Genomic DNA, 20328 nt, shown 5'->3' with positions numbered 1-20328 from the left:
CCTGGCAGGGGCAGACACCGATGCCGTTGCTCACAGTGAGAAGTGGCGGCCATGTCCATACTGCAGCTAACAAGGCTGTCCCTGCCTTGTATCCATTTACTCTAAGATACTTGCTCTTTTTTTTTTTTTTATTTTCTAGTTACCTGCGCCAAAAAGAGAGGAATTTACTGTGTGCCACTGTGGTCCGGCCCCTCTCCCTTGTGTGGGAGGGCCGAGCCGTGGGGCCGAGGTCTGTTGACCACGCTCCTCCAGGAGAGCAGGACACGCAGGCACGGCATGGGGTGCTGGGGCTGCCCCCGTCTCTGAAACAGGTCACTGCTCTGCTGCCGGGCAAGGGCCAGAATAGCCCCTTCCTATGGAGAAGTTCTGCTGTCATGGGGCAGCCTATGGTAGTGCTGCAGGAGAAGAGATCGCTGCCTTTCACTGCCCGAGCCCCCACTGAGCCCACGCAAACGAGGCTGGACTGGTCAGCAGCAGCAGCTCTTTGGGTCCCAAGTGCCAATGGGTGACGCCTTTCCAAAGCCATGACGTACACGAGTGTGTGCAGTTGTCACCAACACCGTCACCTGACAATACAGGGCTGCACACCCGCGACTGCTGTCTCACATGGCCGCGGGGCATTTCCACAGGGGTGAATGCAAAAGCCAAGCTTTGCCCTGCAGCTGGAGTGCAGAGGCACCCAGGGAGAGGCTTTACCAGTGCTGGACACCCTACATACAGGAGCAATCAGTGCCCAAAGTACGGACAGCCACCCAGAAAAGTGACTGTCAGAGCCACTTTGCAAAGCGTGAAAGCTTTAGAAAAAAGTTTTTTGTGTTCAGTATCTCTGAAAAAAGGAATCAGGCCACTTCTATTTAGGAAACTCACTTCAGGCACCCTAATGGGAATACTTTAGTCTTCGTCTCTAGGAGATGCGAGTCTCTCAGCTGTGGCATGATCAAAGGAAATACCTTGAACAGTCCCTGAGTAAAGCGCTGCTCCTGGGCTTGCTGTTCAGGCTGCCTCGTAATCTATATATACCTCACCAGCAAAGCTAGAGTATTATCATCCAATATCAAAAAATAGTTCATAGTAATGTGGTGTGCAATTGAGGAACTCAAGATATGTCCCCATAGTGCTATCTCATAGATGCCTAGACTGTATGGAGATTATTTAGTTATTAAGGTTTTAATTAAATCCTTGCATGCACAAACACATGCCTGAAGACTGCCTAAGTAGCAACAGCAAGGCATTAAGATGAATATAGGATTCTTCTGTTTAAAGCTGAAAATCATTGACAAACACAAGTAACTCAGGCAACTAAAGGAGTAACTCGTTAAATTCTTGCAAAAAGACGCTAGAAGTGTGTGCAGGGAAGTACACAACAGCTGCTAAAGCTCAGGGTCCTGGCCAGCACATGGGACAGACAACCAGCAGCCCAAACGTTCTTGCTGCTCTGGGGGAGCAAGGCAGGAGCTCACAAGCTCGGACTTGCCTTCCCTGCCCCAGGAACCAGCCCTGCAGAGCCGAGGTGCAAGGAGGGTCTGCCCTGGAGACCTGCAGGCAGGATATGCAATCCCCTTCCTGCGCCGAGAGGGCGAGGGCAGTGGGAGCCCTGCCTGTGCTGATGCCAATGCTGCCGGCCTTCCCAGCCTCTCTGGCAGCCTGGGAACAAATAGGGCTGGGACAGCCATTCCCCAGCCTCAGGGACCTCCCTCCTCCAGCAGGTCCCACTCTTCCCTTAAAAATATACAGTCAATTCACAAATATATTATACCCTACAGTTTTCACAAGGAGGAACCCTAACAACAAATCTACCTACACCAGCAAGAGAAAACAGGTTGCTGACTGGGAAGGCTGAAGGTAAATCCCCATTTTCTGTCCGCCTCTGAGCCTGACATGCTATGTGGCATCTGAAGACAGACTGCTTATTCACAAATTCACTGGCACAACGGACCCATACTGCCAGTCAGCACATCCCCATTTCCAAGCTGTCAGATGGCTCTTCTCACTTCTGGGACATTGCACAGCTGCAAGAACGCCAGCCGGGGAAGGTCCCCATGCGCTGTTGCTGTCCCCTGTGCCTGGGGATGGCAAGGGCAGCCAGGCAGCAGCCCACACTCCAGGCAGCTGCACGCAGCTCGCAGGTGCCAAATTTGTGCCAGTTCCACACCTGCCCACCACTGCAGTGAAGGTCTGGCCTTGGGCGTTTGTTATGCTCAAACCTGAGGGTAGTGAGAACTCGTTTTTCCCTTCCAGGGCTGAACTTGTTCTTTCAATGAACAGGACTCGAGTTTGAGGAGATGCTGCCAGTTACTCGAAAAGAAAGCTGTGCTTTTGTAAGGGGGGATCCCCCTGGAAACGCTGAGGAGCTCAACCTGGGGAAATGGGCTCTTGTAGCTCAAGTGCTCTTACAACCATCATACTGAAGGGCTGCGAAAGACGCCAGGTTAGGATTGTTCCTGTTCTGAATGGAAAGCAGTATTTGTCCCAACTCCATGCAGTAGCTGTGTGCCTGCTTACCAAAATCATTCCTATGCCACTTTTACCTTTATGTACTACTTTTAGTTTAAATCCCAATGCAGGACTGTGAATTAATGCAGCAGTCCAAATTTTTTGTCTTTTCCTCTTGTAGAAATTGTGTTGTTTTTAACCTATATTCTCCATCTTCTTAATTTGACAGCAGAACGTGAGTTCAGAGTCTGTTAACAGCAGTTAAATAAAATATATTTTAAAAAAAAAATGGAAAGCAATTCTTCTTACTGCATACCACATACAAGCTTCCTTTTTTCATACTGATTCAGTGTTATTCTGCTCCAGGACTTCAGGCAGTAGAAGCAGATACACAGACCTTCAGAATCCTCCTCCCTCTGAACATAAACAGACTGGACATATAATTTCCAGTAACTTCGCCCTGGTTAGTTAACCCGAACCTTTTTCATTATAGCTAGTATTGTCTACAAATAAGCTGGACTTAGTGTCCTCAATTCTGCTTTTACTGCAGTAGTGGAAGTCTTGACTTTTATTTAATAGATTGCTACATTTGCAGATGTAAACAAACAGAATGTGGGCTTGACCATTAGGAGCTGGACATGCAATCGACCCAGATTTGAGAACAGGGAGTTTCTATCCAGAGACTTGAAATCAAGCGTACACAGTTACTTACAAACTACAGACACTTACAAGAAAACATTTAATTTATATTTTGAATATTCATTAGATGTTTTGTTATTGTAAGCTTATTTATCAGAACATAGATTTACAATTTTGCTTTTAAATTATTTATATGCACATGGCTTAAAGGGAGAGTTTACCACTAAGCAGAACAATAACAAATTGTTCTGTTCACATATGGTGAATTGCTCTCTGGCGTCACTCATCCTTCTTTTCGATTTACAGCATAATAATGTTTTACTGTAGTTTTTGATTTAATAATTTGTGTTGTGCCAGCATTCATCAAAGTTTGACTTAAAACAGTTCATCCAATTGAAAACAATCATTAATTAACCAACTGACTTGTGACACACGGAAAAAATGGGATGATTCTTTTACAAACTATATTTAACCAATGGCCAAAACCCACAGTTTCCAGCAGTTTCCTATTTTCCCTCCTAGAAAGAATCTGAAAAGTCCCTTGATGTTTCTTTCTGAGGTGGTGGTAAAATGCGGTGGCCCATATAATAAAAAGCTGAAAGACATCAGTAGTCTATTTTCCTTTAAAGGTGAGATAACACCAAAATTTGACTGCCTGTTCACAATGGAGCTGGGACCCCCTCTTGGCAGCATCTCAGGACATTTCTCTGTAGTGGCTTTTATGCGGTGACCTGTTAGCCTCAGACTGTTTCCTTACAGAACAATGTTCAATTAAAACTCTCAAACCTGGCATTTCATTAAGAGGTGAGGGATCAAACTGACCGTATAGATTGATTTATTCTCTCCATCCAGAAACTTTAGCCTGTGCTTGAGACATATTCTTGGAGAAACTGCTCCTACTATCTTGTATCTATGGAAAAAATAGGGTTTTATATGGGTTGTTGGTCAAGGATCATTACAGGCAATAACCTCCTAGATAAAACAAATTCTCTCTCACTGACATACGTTTGGAGCCCTTCCACTGAATTGAAGGGAATTTACCAAACTTCAGATCTGAGAGCTTCTTAGAAGTTTTTAATTAAAAAGACACCATTACTAAAGTCACTATACACTTACTGAACTGAAGAGATAATAAGCTACACCACATTAGAATTACTCCACAGCCTGAGACATGATCTTATAAGCTGCATATATCCTTCTTCCAATCTTAAATACTTACAGCACAATCCACACACTGCGTTTTTGCTGTCGGGGTTTTTTTAAAGACTTGTAACTGGTGCCTTCACCTTCCTACTCCTCACCGAGCGCCAATTCTCCAGGATGGTGTGCAGAAGTGTATCCAGCGCCTGCGCCAACTTGAGCACACTCTCCCAGCTAAACCCTAGAGCACTGCATGTAATGTGAGGTGCTCTTGTTAAAAGAAGCATGTGTACTATGGAAATCTCTGCAAAGATACTAAACTAAGGGGTGCCCGTTGCTCCTGGCTTTCAGCTGGCTGTGGATCACCGTGCCTAGGCACAACCAGAAACAGCTCCTGACCTGCCTGTTGGTGTTGCTGCTTTTGGCCATGGTGACTTCCCACATTATAAGGAACTGCATGGGATCTGCTCACCACTGAACCTGCCTAGGAGGCACGATGACAAAATTAGTTTTCTACCCGCTACACATTTTTATTTATGATTCGATGAATTTTGGAACAGCTTTCCATAACTTATCTCAAAAACAATGCCTTGTAGAAGTCAGCACATGTATTTATTTCTACACAACCATGCAGGTATAAGCTAGTGATCCTGCTTTCTTCCTTCATCCATACCATCAAGATTTTTAAGGTCAAAAGTAAATCTTCTCACACGGCTGGGTGAAACTATCAATCAGCATTGCCCTCCACACGCTTCTTCTTGAAAATGCCCACATTTCACTTTCCTTATCCACACCATAGCCTCAAACTCTCCAGGAAAATGAAGCCAGTTTTACTGGCCAGGGTTTTGTAAAACTGTGTCATCATTTTAGGTCTTCTCAATTACACCTGAGGTTCGCTGTTTGTCTACCTTCTCTCTTAAGATATCCACTGCTATGTTCAGGCCTATATTTAAAAGTGAATTGCCAATACCATATAACAAGGGTAACTGAAAGCCAATCCTATCCTAATTTTGGACTCTCAACAGGTTTTAGTATTTCAAATAAGATTCCATTTGCATTTGGAGTATTTAGCACTCCTGAAATGACCATGTTTGGCTTGCCCATACCTGTATCTATTTACATGCTGGGCTGACCTCATGTGACTGAACACAGAGGTGAGGTAGAATAACTTGGTAATAGGCTAATAAATAATAATAGAATAGGCTTGGTAACTCTACAGAGGCTGCATACAGGGCAGCACAATGCAAATTTCCAGCATAGCTCGAAAAATAATTATGTGTATTTGAGAAAAATCCAATTCTTTGTAGCAGCCTGGTTCTTAATTTTGATTGTTCTTGATGTGACACATCTGAAAGAGCCCAGCTAGGACAAAAGACTTTGGTGCTCTAGTGGTAAACCACAGCACAGGTAGCAGGAAGGCATCGGAATTGCAGCACATTGAGAGGCGTGACAGCACTGTGAAGGAGACCGGCAGAACCTTGTTTGCTTGAGAAGCAGCATCTTCTAGCTCCCTGAGCATTTCAGCCAACATGCTTAACCCCCCAGTTTAAGAAAACCGCAACATGGCTAACCACCCTTGAATACCATGAAGCCCCTGTTTCAGCATATTCTATGAAAAATGGGTCATGTACATCATATAGTCATGGACAGATTAGAAAACAAAGAAACTGGATGGCAAGGAGGGGGAGGTGTAGTCATGCAAGGAAATGATGCAGAAAGAAAAGTTGGGTTCTGAAACGAACCTAAGAAAAGAAAAAGATGCTTTCTGCGGTGTCGATTTTCTGAAGTGCTGCAGTGCTTTGCTGGAGGCCAATCTGTGTGAGTGCCGGGGGGACAGGACAGATGCAGGAATTGGTAGAGGAGGTGGGTATATGTTTCTTAAGGCACTTGCAATTATGGAGGTGGATTTCTGATCACATTAGAGCTCACTTCAACTGAGACTCATTAAGGCCAAATTGTTCTCAAAATATTAGGACTGACAATCCCTTCCAAACATGCATATGGTACACAGATCAGTCAAGTGCTCAATTATCCTCTGTGGAGGCTCTTCCCCTTTTCTCCTAGATCGTACGGACATTATTAGACATAAGCTACAGGATTAGATGGACAACTGATCTGATCCAGTTCGACAGTTGCTGCAGGTCTGCGTGGCAAGACATTTTTGTATTAAACACAGCTACTAACAAACAGAAAGAGGGGTAGTTAAACTAGTGGATTTGATGAATGTATGGCAGTGTGTACTGGGTAGAGAGCAAGAAATACTTCTACCTTTTTCAAAAGTATTTCTACTTTTTAGGTTACCAGAAAAATATGCAGTTTCATTGTCAATAGGCTGGTAAAAGCTCATCTCCCACTAAAGTTACAAGAAGTAGGGACACACAGTACAGGGAACAGTTGGTACGTTTTCCCTCAATACCCCCACTTCCCTTCTGCAGCAGCCAAAGATGTACAGAGCAGGCAGCAGTCTCACTGAAAGCCTCACTCCGCTTCTTCCAAATGCTACGTTTGACTCTGAGAACGGCTGTATTGAGAGAAGGTGGTGGCCCCCAAAAGCCCCACAGAGCAGCAGCTGAGCCGATTCAGATGGAGCTGGGCCCTTGAGGGGCTGCTTTTGGGATCTGTCCTACGCTGCAGACAGCCAAATGAACTGCCCAACCACTCCAAATATCCACTCTTGGAGAAATTAAGGAAAAACTTCAAGACAACACCAGCACATGCTTCAAGAAAACACCAAAACTAATTTATAACAAGCTCTGAAAGGAAACACTGCTATAGACAGTGTCAACGTAGAATAGAAACGTATCCTGAATACCTAAAAAGAGTCATTCATTCTATATAGATTATACAGCTTACATATATTTTATATTGGTCTGTATTTAAATAAGCCAGTAACTTTCCTCTTTTGAGACCTGCAGCTGGTCTCTACTTTGTAGTATGTTGCCATAAGCAGATTTCTGCTTTGGCATCTGTGAGATGATCTCTCCTCACCAAATATCTTATTAGAGAGACCCAAAACATGCAACTATGGGTTTGTTTCATTTCCAGTGTTTTCTGCATTTCTAAACTATCTAAACGATCTAAAACTAACTTAAAAAAACCAAGCACCATTAATTCACTCCCTGACACTTGAATAATGAGAAATACAAAATTCTTTGTGATGTGATGTGGTAGAAAATGAATTTTGAACACACAGAAAAATAACTAACTACATTAGTGGTAGTAAGCATCCAGCCCTACACGTCCTTCTTCAGTACTACTATGTGAGCACGTCCACAGCATATTGATACACACAAATAGCAAAAAGCACAACTCAAACTACCCAAATCACGCGGCAATGAAGAATACTGGTACCACGGTTTCAGTTACTGATCTTTGAAGTGACTCTGGGCCATATTCTCAAGTTTTTCATTATAAGCAGGAGGACTAAAAAGCCACGTTGCAAAAAGCAAGCAAGCTAGATATGGTCACACAATTCCATAAGTCGATGCTTTAGGAAAAGACTTGCAATAAAAGTCACACTGGATGGAACCACAGATTTCACATTCTGTAATTGATAGAAGCTGTAAGTATTTGCAACCCAGAAGTAAAGAACAAGGCACTGTAGTTTCAAGTTCGCTGTCTTTTAGAGTATTTTTGACTTGATCAGGATTAGGAGCAAGCTGCCAATGTAGCTGTAATTACCACTCCAGTCAGAACTACTGAAGTTAAGCAGATCCGAGTGCAGATTATCTAAGGATTTTTTTTTTAAAATAACCCTATCCTGTCCATACTTAAAGAATAGAGCTAAGTGCATTAGCAGAATACATGATGATACAAGGAAAAGGGCTGTATTGAGAGCACGTGCCTGAAAAAAAGCAGAGCCTGTGATGTACATCAAGAAGGGATCACCTTTTTACTACAAAGCGACATTTTGGGAGTGACTCACAAATACACAGACCCTCCAAACCTTTCTAATGATTGATATTTGCTAGATATTAGCTAACTCAAGACCTTGCCATGCCCTAGATCTAAGGGAGGCCAAGCTTTACAGAATAAACCAGCAAGGGGTCATTTGGAAAAACTGTGGACATGGGATATTCCTCAGTGCTCTCTTTACATGTGAAATCCCCAGCTCCCTGGTGTGAGAGTGATTAGAGATTAGAAAGCCGATTTAAAAATTGATACAGTAGCAGAGTAATTCTAATTATACCAGTTCGGTGAATTTTACACATGACCAATAAAACCACAGACATAGAAGACTATGTCCATTAGAGGACTCACTAACCGTGCTCTGCCTCAGTTCGAAGTTAGCAGCCGCTCCTAGCATACACAACAAGGATGCTCTGCTTCCTAACCACAACCACGCAAATGAGCCTAAGACCAGATATTATGGCAACTACCTGACATCCTGCGTAAGCTTCGTTAGCGCAGCTCCCTTCTCCAGCCGTGGCACAGCGATCTGCGCGCTGCGATCACGCTGCCTTCTCCACAGAGCACAGCTGCTGCTCTGCCAAACTGCTCTTCTTCCCAGCTAATAAAATTGCCTCCCAACTGATAACAGCCTAGCAATATAAAATACTCGGTTGTTAACCGCTGTTGTGACAAATAATACCATTCTACTGACAACCCCATTTTTTCCAATACAAACCTACTTGAACTGTTTATTATTGACATATGGGACTGCTCTGCTATTATCTAATTTTAAAAAACACATAGTAAACAGCAATACTGAACCTGCCAGCAGTCTCACTGCTTTAGCAAAGCTAAATCAAAAACAAAAACAAACCCTTTTCATTAGCAGCACGGTCCTGTCAGGCTCTGCTATGTAAAGAAGAAACACCTTCTTCACAGGACTACTGAAAGATTCAGTTCCTGGCAGATCCTACCTTATGTTTGCTTTCCAACTACAGACCACCACTATTAATATCCTTCTCAAAACTAGTGCCGGTAAGATTATCTTGACATTTCATTCTGCTATGACTTCTAAGTATACTACTTAAGGTATTAGGGACTTATATAATCCACAACACAGTGCAAGTGTTACTTCGTACATCAGTAAAGCTGCATCAGTAGAGCAGAAGTGGGGAATGCATTACCATTATCTGCCTCTTGTAAAAGATACAAAGTTAGCTGGCACTGCAAGCTAAGACTCCATTTTGCAAAGTATCTACTGAAACCATATATAAAGAACTAGCAGTCTATGTATATTCCTGCCCAAAATGCTGTTTGTTCATGCAAAAAGACACATGGGAGCACTCAGCCTTCCCCCATACAAATTTTCACTCACTAATGAATCAATCTCTTCTAGAAATCTAGACCAACATTAGGTACAGCTTCCACATTCATTAGAAAGACTTGGAATACCTCTTCCATTGTGTCAGTAATTTTTTTTTTTAAACATTTTTTCATCTGTAACTTGAAGATATTAAAGAAGTTCAAATAATATTCAGATTTCTTCAAGGACACTGCACAGGCTTTAGTAGAATAGGTTAGTACAGTTTTGTCTGTCCTCCGGGGAACAAGCAAGATCCGCTGAAAGGAGGTTACTTAAATAAATTGCATTTCCACAGTACAAAAACACCCTGGCACAGCTTGTTTCTGCCCTAGGTAATGAGGTGACACAGTACTGCAGTTCGTGCTTTTGTCCAGTTCGAGAATTAATCCACATTACACACACACAAAAGAAGATATTTGACCTCACTTGTCCCCAAAGCAGTCTAATTTGCCTAGATATTAAAGTGCTAGTGATGTGTATTTAATGAGAATTCTTTTTGCATGTTTATTATCCAGTGACATTTAGGAGGTCAGTCTGATAATGCAGTTATGGCCTCTGTCTTGCTACTTTATTTAATGTGAAGGAAAATGTGATGTGACCCAGGTTGCATTTAACTACAAATAACAACAGAATGTGAGCTCATATATGGTCTCATAAAAAGCACCGGGGGAGTGAAGCAGACCCAGACACTACTGAGTCGGAAAGGCAGGGAGCCTAAGCTGAACAGCAACCTAGAGAGACATTCCTTTCTTGCTATGTTGTGTAATGTTCATCTACCAAAGACAAAGGAGCTCCACGGGCTGCTTCTCAAACTAGCATGCAGTCATTCAAATTCTGACAAAGCCAGGAGAGCCCTAGACCCAAACCCTTACCCAAAGTTAATCCAAACTCAACCACAGCCCCTCCAAAGAGAAGCCCTCTAACCAACCACAGCTCATTACACTCAAGAAGACAGTGTGTTCATGTACTTTCCTGTCTCTAAGCTGCAAAAAAATACCTGTTGCTTCCCAGTGCACAATGGAGATACAACGCTCTCCCACATGGTCTCCTGCCTCAAGGTAGGTTGCCACAGCTTGACTTTGTGCGTGTACTGCTCTTAGGAGCATCACTGGAAGCTGCACACGCACAGAGGCTGCAGAACTGGGACCTAGTGCTTCATTATGTCAGGCCGTGTAGCCCACAAGCAGACTTCCTTCTACCTCAGACATAAAAGGCTTTGGGGGGGGAGAGGGGGATAGGCGTGAAGTGAAGACTTATTTTCTTCCTTGCTGTGAACGCTTCATCTCTGCATAACGCAGGAGTCTCTCCGTGTCCTTCCTAGAGCCCTCTAAGCATAATGAAGCACAGTTTCTTGTTTCACACTCCCATCTTTGTTTATTTTATTTAGAGCTTTCACTTCAGAGCTTTGAGGCTAGAGATCAAACAAATAAAAGGGAATTTGGAAGCTGCAATGTCTGATCTACATTCTGCTCAGAAGTTAAACTAAAAATTGCTCCCAAGCCAATACACAGACACTCATTTTGGAAACCGTTTGGCAGGATATAATACAGCCAACTCGCCTCCCAGAAGGTCAGTATGAAGATCCTTGTTTATTACTTCACCTATCAGATGACAAAGTTAGTCTCATGACTAAGGCACTGGACTTAAAAGATCTGAAATTAAGTTTTCATATTTAATTTCACAGCTGCCACACTCACCAAAGTTGGCCATTGCTCTCTCTGCCATTTGTCCGTCTCATCCATTTGGACTACAAACTCTCTGGGACAGAGACACTGCGCATCTTGCTCAGTGATGCTCCTATATCTCCACTACTCACCCAGTAAAAACTAGGAACGCTTCCAAACACGTTAACACTAGATGCACTCTTTCACTTGCTCACCCTGATTTTTCTCCTACAACAAAAGATTCCATTTGCCTGTAAGTATTACTTAAACTGAAAGCTAAATATTATTTTCATTTAGAACCATATGGACAGCAACTCCTTCTCCGATAGTATTGAAACCAATGCTCTTAGCAGCAGATCTTTGCCTCTTTGCAGCCTAAGTAACATGTTCTCAGTTTCCACTTCAGTATACCTTACCGGCAGACAAGCAGTAATCTTTTTGACTCTCATGAGACCACAGCACTAAGTTTTTATATCATAGAATCATAGAATCGTTAAGGTTGGAAAAGACCCTGAAGATCATCGAGTCCAACCATTAACCTAGCACTGCCAAGTCCACCACTAAACCATGTCCTCAAGCACCACGTCTACCCTTCTTTTAAATACCTCCAGGGAGGGAGACTCAACCGCTTCCCTGGGCAGCCTGGTCCAATGCCTGACTACCCTTTCGGTGAAGAAGTTTTTCCTAATAGCCAACCTAAACTTCCCCTGGCGCAGCTCGATGCGAAAGACTTGTGCTCTAGACCCTTCACCAACTTTGTTGCCCTTCTCTGGACACGCTCCAGCACCTCCATGTCCTTCCTGTAGTGAGGGGCCCAAAACTGAACACAGTACTCAAGGTGCGGCCTCACCAGTGCCGCATATGCTAGTGTAAACATTACAGAAAAAATTCTGTTTGAGTAGGTAATATTTCTGGCATATTGGGCAATTTTTCTGTTACATTGGATCTATTCCCTTATATATTATAATGCTGATCACAAATTTCTACCAACTACAATTCCAGATGACATGCCCAAAACTATGGATTTTCTATTTATACCCAGTTTGTCAGATGAGACTCTGTGCTCTTTAGATAATCTCAGTAACAGACACATCTATTCTAATAAGTTCACGTTTCAGTTCAACTAGAAGATGTAAAGAATCACATTTTTCCACAGTGCATGACTGGGACTCCAACTGAAGTCAAGAAGAGCCCTGCAGGCACATCTAAAAGCAGCATTTGATCTATAATCACATTTATTGGAATACAAGCACATAGAGGCCCTATCTTACTACACTGAACATATTGGGAAGATTTCTGTTACAAGGAAAATAGGATTAGAACCCAATTCATGCAGGACTCTGTGGCTAGTGCCATGCCATCAGCTTTCAGGCCAAGCTCTCCAGTGTATTAAATGAGGGTGTTTCTTAATCACTGACAGCAAATCCATTGTTTGAGCGCATTTCTGCTTTTATACAGAGGAAATATCCCCGTGTACAATGAAAAGACTTGCAAATGCTAAAGACTTTTGAGAGTAAATGTATTAGATGATGCAATTGTTACACAGAGATTTGGCGCAAGTACTTATCTGTATGTGTGTAACAGAGCTCAAAATAGGATAATGAAGCATATGTATTATGCTACTATGCATATATATAATTCATACAGCAACACAGGGTTAGGTCCTGCAGTCTTACACAACCTGAACAAAGATTTAGTTTGATTTGATGGCCCTACTGTGTGGAAAACCAGCTACGACACTGCCTTGAGGGGGTGGACTCAAAACAGGGCTTCTAGTTTCCAGAAGTAAAAATAGAGAAAAAAAAGTGTTTCCTATAAAGAGACTGCATTCTTTACAGAGAAAAAATAATTACTGTACCTAAAACAGCTCTAAAGAGCACCACTTTAACATACAAATGGGAAACTCTGAAGCTCAAGGATGTAATTTTCTTTTAAGACATTTTGAAGGAAGTTTAGAGCTTATCCAACCTGAGTGACAGCACTGGAGACCCGAGTCTTCGATTTCCTCACAAAACCAGGTGATACCCCTGCAGGTCCTCATCACACTGACTTCCACGTTAGTATTTTATCCACAAGCCTTTATTCTGTGTAGGGAGCAACACTTCATGTCTAGGGGAGATAAATCCATTTCTTGCCTCTACACGAAGCTGTCTCTCTCTGCTTCAAACAAAGTGCCTGGCCCAGACAGTCTTTCTAAAATATACTGGTGATGAGGACTGGGAAGGCAACCAGCAATCTGCTTCACAAAAGCAACCAAAGAGACATCTCGTGGTAACAAGCCTCAGACAGTTCTGGTCCAGAAGGCACCTGAATCGGGAACTTTGATGGCCAAGTCTTTCAGCTGCTAATCTCCTGAGCCATGCTGTAGCTTATGCTTTATTGATAAGTAATTACAGGCAGCTCCAAACTACCACAGGTATAGAAATTACAATAAACCAAGTAGAAACCTGTTATTCAGGGGGTCTTGATTCAAGGAGAGTAAAAAGATGTTATTTTTACACAGGACCGTATCAAAATACAAAATTAGTTGCCTCCCTCATATGGAGACAAAAGCAGTTTCTGGTTTATACCTTATTAAGCCAGCATCACGAACAAGAACAGGAGTCCTGTGCTCTCTACCCTGACTTCAGCTTTCTCCCGGCACGGGAACTGCCACGGAGTGGCACTGTTCACAGATAGCAGCCTGCACAGGAGAGGATGTCACGGCAGCAAATTTGGGTTCAGCCTGTTTTGTAGCCCTCTGAGCATCAGTCTCCATCTGGAGATCCCCACAAAATATTTTTCTATATTCCACTACCTTTTTCACTGATTTAAATCATTCCGTTATCTCCACTGCTGGCCACAATGCTTATAGTGTATTTTCAGAATTTAATCTAGCCTAGAAATGATGCAGCAGTGCCACATCCCCAAACCACAGACATGTAAAAAATCAGGACAGACAGGAGTTTAGATGATCTGGGCAGGGGGTCGTGCCCTAACAGACATATGTGACATGCTCTCTTGGCGGCACACACTCACATCCATCTGTTGAGGTGGAACTGAGCCCATTGCACTTCTATCATCCTGCTTTTAGTTCAGAGGCACCACATAAGCTCTGGGTTCAGTAGGCAGGGCGCACAGTGCTGCAAATCCTAAACCTAACTTCTATTGTCAGCATGGAAAAAATTGCAAGAATTCTCACTGTGGGGGAGTGGAAAGAGGAAACACAAAAACAACCACCAGCCCTGGGCTCCTAAGAGGAAAGCAGATCTTTCCAACAGTAAAACAACAGATTATGAGCATTACAGTGTTCAGTTTAATTTCTTATGGTCAGAGAATGCAGCAAAAGCAAAAACTGAACTTTTTTGTACGTCCACAGGCACCTGTAATTAGACCTGAAGAATTACCACTTTGTCTTCCACTGGACACCAATGAACAGCCAACTTAGTCTTAGGAATGACAAGGAGTAAAACCTAGTTTTCACACATATTTCTACATGAGAAAAACTAAATTATTAAGAAAACAGCAGAAAAGGAGTAGCCAGGTAAAACAGCACTTGTAAAGCACCAGCAGTTCACGGTGACCCGTATACAACCGATTTCCATTACTGGGACCCAAAACCTGCAACCGTTTGCCCTGAGAGTGTGAACAGGTATCAGGAAGAAGTGTGAACATTCCTGCATGAGGATTATGAATCTGCATCAGAAGAGACTCAGCAGAGAAGGGAGCTCGGGGCTTTCCCTGCACAGTCAGTGGCACAAAATTGTTTCCCTTCTTCCACAGACAACTTGGCAGGGACATTTGTTCAACATCAGCTAAGTGACAGTGGCTGAAAGGGGAGCTAAAGCCCAGCCAGAGCAGCACCACACCTTTGAAGCTTGAAACACCTTTGCAATGCAGATTTAAGACTGTGTTCTTTGTTCCAGACTTTGCTGTCATTAGCGTAAATAAAGGCTTACAACAGCCTTCTCCAACTAGCCGTAATATGGTAATGTGGCATTAATAACTTAATACAGTATTAACTGATAGACAATCAGTATTAGCACAACGGTTACATTTGCAAACCATTGTAGAATGTAGTATCTCCAATTCTTATCCTACCAATAATTCAAACATGGAGCTCATTACACAGCAATTAACATTTCCCTTCAGAAACTGCACCCTGCTCCGCATGGGCCCTGCGCCTGCCCAAGGCGACCAGCCCCTGTAACCGCTCGCTGATGTAAATTCTCTGCAGAACAGCCATGGCATTTCGCTCACTTGAGACTGCAGCTCCTGTTTAAAACGCCTCGTCTGAAAAGCTGCAAGGGCGACTCTGTAAGTGGGGCCTCCTATAGCACCTACCGAAAGGCAGCAGGTCCCAGCCCTGCTCTCAGACCCGTCCCCCCAGGCCTCCGTGCTAACTTCTGACAAGGCAGGGCACCGTGCACGGGCCCCGGCTTTCGGATAATTTAAATACGTTTAAGTACTGTAACTGAAGTACTTACGGACTTGGGTGCAGTTATTTAGCTTTAGCATCGCAGCGACAGCCCCGCCCGTGCCAGCGGGGGGTCGCGGGGCCCGACCCTAAGCCGAGTAGCGGGACCCGGGGAGCCCCGGCCGGGCAGGGGAGAGGGCCGCCCCCCGCCGCGCCCCCGCGCCCTACCTGACCCGTGCTGCTGGCGGAGGATGGCGGCCTGCCCGGGCGGCGGCGAGGCCGAGGAGGCGGCGGCGGCCGCCGAGGCGGTGGCGGCCCCCCCTTCGGCCGGGGGCGGCGGCGGCGGCGGGCGCTTGCCGGGGACCGGCGGCGGCGTGGGCCGGGCGGCGGGGCCGTGGCGGCGCGGCGCCGCGCCGCTCTGGATGTGCGAGACCGCCTCGGCCGCCTGCACGTCGGGCGGCGCGAAGCGGGAGAGGACGCGCAGCAGCGCCTGGGCCTTGTGCTCCTGCGTCTCGTCGTCGCTGTAGTCCGCCACGCGGCACTCGTAGACGCCCTCGTCCTGCCGCCGCACGCCCGAGAGCCGCAGCCGGTGCGAGATGTCGTTGCCCTGGACGCGGACCGTCTGCAAGAGAGCGCACCGCCGGGCGCCGCCTCAGCAGCGGCCGCCGGCCCCGCCGCCTCCCCCGTCCCTTCCCCAGCAGCGACCCTGCCCGCCTCGGCGCAGCCCCGGCAGGGCTCGCCCTCGCCCCAGGTACGGATCTTCTGCTGTCAAGACCACCGAACCCGGGCTAATTCCCCCCAAACCGAGTGCACCGGACATCTCGGCCCAGCACCTCGCTGTTAAAGCCCCACTTCGGGGTCCCAAGCCCCACCCGGAACTAGCCCCTGCTCCCCGCCACCCCCACGCCCCCCTCGCCGCTAGCGCTCTGCCCGCCCCCCGCCTGGGGGGTCCCCCTCTCCCCCTGCCCAGCCCCGCACGGAGCCCCGCAGCCGTCCCGGTGCCGGGCAGCCCCCAGCCCGCACGAACCGCCCCGAACGCGGCCCCTGGGGAAAGCCCAGCACCCCGGGGGTCTCCGCCCCGCGCCTGCTGCCGGGGGCCGAGCCCCGCCGGGCGCAGCGCACCCAGCCGAGACCGAGGCGGCGCCCCGCGGTCCCGCTGCGGCCGCGCTCCGCCGCTGCGGCGGGAGGGGAAGGCTCCGGCCGCGCCTCGGCACCGCGGAGAGAGGCCGGCGTGCTCCAGCGCCGCCTCGCCGGGGCAGGGGCGAGCCCGGGCCCGCATCCAGGGGAGAGGGGCTCGTTTCCTGCAGGGCGGGGACAGAGGGGGTCGCCGCAGGCGACTGGGGTTTGCAGAGGGCAGGGGAAAAAGCAAACTTCTCTCCTGATCTGGCCCACAGTCCTTTTCAGCCGTGGCTAAGGAAGGGCTGTACGGCAAGCGTCACCTCCTCCCGATTTGCGAGGAACGAGACGTGACTGCGAAACCAGCAACAGATGGTAACGTTTCGACCGAGCCGCGAGACACCGAGGAGGGGAAACGTGCCACGCTCCCGCCGCGCCGCAGGAGCGGGGCCGCCGGCGAGACCAGCTGCATTCGCGTGTCGGGGAAGGAGGGGGGCAAGCAGTGAACCCCGTGTGTGCGGCAGGAGGGGCGCGCGCCACCCAGCTCGAGCTCCACTTACGCTGATTTTGGTCGCATCCTTATTTGTTACCTAAAAGAACAGAAAAAAGGGGGATGAGAGTCAGCTCTGCCAGCACATCAACAAGATGCTGATCTTCCCACCCCAGTGCAAGGCCAGGACACGGACAGATGCAACTTTCTCCGCTTGCCATTCACCCAGCCCGTGGGTGGCTGGGGTGGGGGGAGTTGCCCGGGCGATGGGGAAGGCAGCAAACCAGTGCTCAGCTGGGGGGACTGTTCTGGTAAAGCTCCTGCGGTGCCCACAGAAGCGCTGCCTCCACCAAGGGTGCGAACAGCAGCCAAAGAAATGCTTGTTGCATGCTGTGCTGCTCGCAGTCACTGACAAACGCTGGGGAAGATGCTTTACCAGCAGCATTAGCACAGCGGTGAAGCGCTCGGGCAGGCTGGATCCCGCACTGCTCAGGGCAGAGCTTCGGTCCTGACACATCCTGGGAGCAGGTATCGCTCAGCAGGTTTTGTACTTGGTTATTTTTTTTGGCTCCAGCCAACTACTGTGAACCTAAGTGATGCCTCACATCTCACTGATGCACCTCCCAGGGAGACGGTCATCATTCTCCAGGCATGCCCTGTCATCATTTATTGTAAAAGCAACTCACGGTTTTTATATAAGGTTAAAGAAGACATTTAAATCCAAGCGATTTATTTCCCTGTCTGACAACTGACTTACACTTTCCCCAGCTAGGCGGCATCGCATTAGCTCAGCGTCTATATGCTTTGCATCTCTATTTGAGCTCTGCAGGAAAACAAGCATGCCACAGAGAGGGGAGCTGGCACAGGCACGGAGGCTGCCGCGGGGCACCCTGCTGGCACAGGGGCCGGGGGGCTGGAGAGAACGACGTGCCCCACGCAGCGGGGCAACACGGCCTGGAAATCCTGCTTTACCCCACTCCTTGTACAGCCCCGTTTGGCACAGGCAAGGTGTCTTGCACTGGCGGGAGGCTGCAGAATGAACTGGCTTATGTTGGGGAAATGCAGCTGAAAAATTTAGATTAGAGCCTACCGTCACGCCAGGCAGCTTGCTGGGGGAGGGGAAAGGACACGCAATATTTAACTCTGCTTCATGCATTTTAATTACTACATCCGACTGTGTGAAAATGTCTTGCTGAGCTCCAGATATGGACACAGGTGTGTATGTGCACCCCAAGAAACTGTGCGCATTTGTACATGCAGATTGCTATGTACTCAACATACCAACAGAGAGGTGTATCCCTCATGCCTTTATCTGCTCTGTCAGGAGCAAACCTTTTACAACGATTACGAGCTCTCCCACCTTTTACAATGATTCCTAGCTCAGCCCACAGAGGCACTGGTTTTTGCTTGTCCCCACTTCATACTACAGCTATTTTTGACTGCCTCTCTTGGGTCCTCATTGCCGATTTTGCAGCAGGACATTTATCATTTTCTATTTACAATCCTTGAAGTACTGACATTTTTTCCCGAGGTGAAGTCCCCAACGGTGCATGCCCTGTCCTCCTCCATCCCAGGGAGGGCTCTGGGACGCCGGTGCTTCTGACCGCTCGCTGGCACGGGGTAGAGGAAGCGCGCTCCTCTCTGAGACTGCTGTGTTTATTTTGATCGCCCTCTGAGCATGTTGCACTCGATGAATAGATACATCTCCATAGCACTGTATTACCTTGCTCCTGCTGCCGGGGACACTGATGGCTAATTCGTGTGCAAGTTCTCTGGCTGGTTCTTTAAGGTACCACCACTGGATTTCCAAGGAGTAAGAGGTGGATCCGCTGGCTCGAAAAGCACAAGGCATCTCAATATCGTCTCCCTCCCTAACAGTCACATCTTTGGGAACTTCAGTAAAGGTAGCTGGGAGGGGAAGATAGAGTTACAAGGGCTGGTTAACGGCAGAGATTAAAAGACGAGATCAGTCTTTTTCAGCATAACGTGAGCTGTTTCAGTTCAAGGGCCAGGCGCTGACCGCGACGCGGGTTTGCTGTAGTCGGGTGACCGCGGGATAAGCGGAGCATCCAGACCGCACACCCGGGGCAGGGCCGAGCCGGTCCCCGCCACCCCGCAGCCGGGGGCCGCGGCTCCAGCGGCAAGGGGAAGTTTGAAGAGCATCTTAACCCCCCCTCCTCCTCCCCAGAAAGCCCTCGGCCGGACACAGGGGCACCAGTGTCCCACTGCCCCCCGGCCCCCCCGATCCGGCGCGGGGACCGTCCCGGGCTGCGCGCCCGGCCTGCCCCGCTGCGCGCCGCGCCGAGCCCGCGCTGCCGGCAGCTGCGGCCGCAACAGAGCCACCTTGTTCTGGGAAAAGCCCCCCCGGGCAGCGCTCCCTGCCCCCAGCCATCAACTCCTCCACAGGAAAAAGCGGCGGCGAGGACGGGGCTTGGAGCGCCTGCCGGCGGGAGCGAAGCGGCGACAGCTCAGCCGCGGACGGGGCGGCGAGCCCCGCCGTGCCCGCACCGCAGCCCCCGCTGCCTCCCGCCAGCAAGTTGTGTCCGGAGCGGCGGCTCACCGCGGGGAGAGGCAGAAGTTTCCTACTCACCGGTGACGATGAACAGCAGAGGTGCGTTGAACATCAGGTAACAGAGGGTGCAGAGGAGCCCCCGACTTTCCATCGCATCTATGTGGGCTGCGGGCGGGGGCCGGGCTGGGGGCGCAGCCGGGCACGCCTCAATCCATCGCACACAGCGGGGCCGGGTCAGGGCTCCTTCCCAAAAAGCCAAAGCCACCCGACTAACCTTGGTTTGTGGGGAAGCAAGTATAAAATCCACAGCCGGCCGCTCAAACTCGCTGGCAGGTGGAAGCGACGTTCCTGGGAATGAAGCGATAAACCTCGTCCCGGTTCTCTGCTGCTCCGCCGCGGGCGGGATTCAGCTGCCCTGCGCCGAACGGGGGCTCCTGCTGTCCGCAAGCGAGGAGGCGACGCCGGGCTCCCCTCCGAGACCCATCCCACTGACAAGCCCGCTCCCGGAGCTCGCAGGAGGGTCCAGCGAGGCGGCAGGGACGAGCCCCCTCTCCCTGCGCCTGGGCAGCGCCCGGCGTGTTCCCGTGGCGGCCCGGGCTCTGCCCCTGCGCGGAGGAGGCGCGCCGGCGGGTCCCAGCCCGCCTCTCCCCGCCCGGGCGACCGGCGGCCCCGGCCGCAGCTGCA

At 48.2% G+C, this 20328-nt stretch overlaps 2 protein-coding genes across 3 annotated transcripts in view; one reads left to right on the top strand and one right to left on the bottom strand.

The window, feature by feature from the left end:
- LOC148051027 (uncharacterized) overlaps positions 1-2744 on the top strand; it is a 22892-nt gene extending 20148 nt beyond the window's left edge. Inside the window, exon 10 of the mRNA XM_087740064.1 lies at positions 140-2744. The gene's annotated coding sequence lies outside the window, so the exon portion shown is untranslated. The remainder of the gene's footprint in view (positions 1-139) is intronic.
- VSTM2B (V-set and transmembrane domain containing 2B) overlaps positions 1-20328 on the bottom strand; it is a 22036-nt gene extending 1708 nt beyond the window's left edge. Inside the window, exons 1-4 of one of the 2 annotated variants that reach the window (XM_087740061.1) lie at positions 19723-20328; positions 18856-19040; positions 17203-17232; positions 15755-16148 (exon numbers count right to left, since the gene is read on the bottom strand). In XM_087740061.1, coding sequence (XP_087596187.1) covers positions 15755-16148; positions 17203-17232; positions 18856-19040; positions 19723-19795 — 682 coding nt within the window. In that variant the 5' untranslated portion in view covers positions 19796-20328. The remainder of the gene's footprint in view (positions 1-15754; positions 16149-17202; positions 17233-18855; positions 19041-19722) is intronic. The other variant, XM_087740062.1, reaches the window with a different exon arrangement.

The sequence above is a fragment of the Nipponia nippon genome, unplaced genomic scaffold, assembly GCF_047370975.1.
Source record: "Nipponia nippon isolate SJK-2023a ecotype South Korea unplaced genomic scaffold, ASM4737097v1 scaffold_7, whole genome shotgun sequence".
Taxonomy (NCBI): domain Eukaryota; kingdom Metazoa; phylum Chordata; class Aves; order Pelecaniformes; family Threskiornithidae; genus Nipponia; species Nipponia nippon.
The sequence above is the reverse complement of the archived record's forward strand: the minus strand, read 5'-3'. Positions and strand labels throughout refer to the sequence as shown.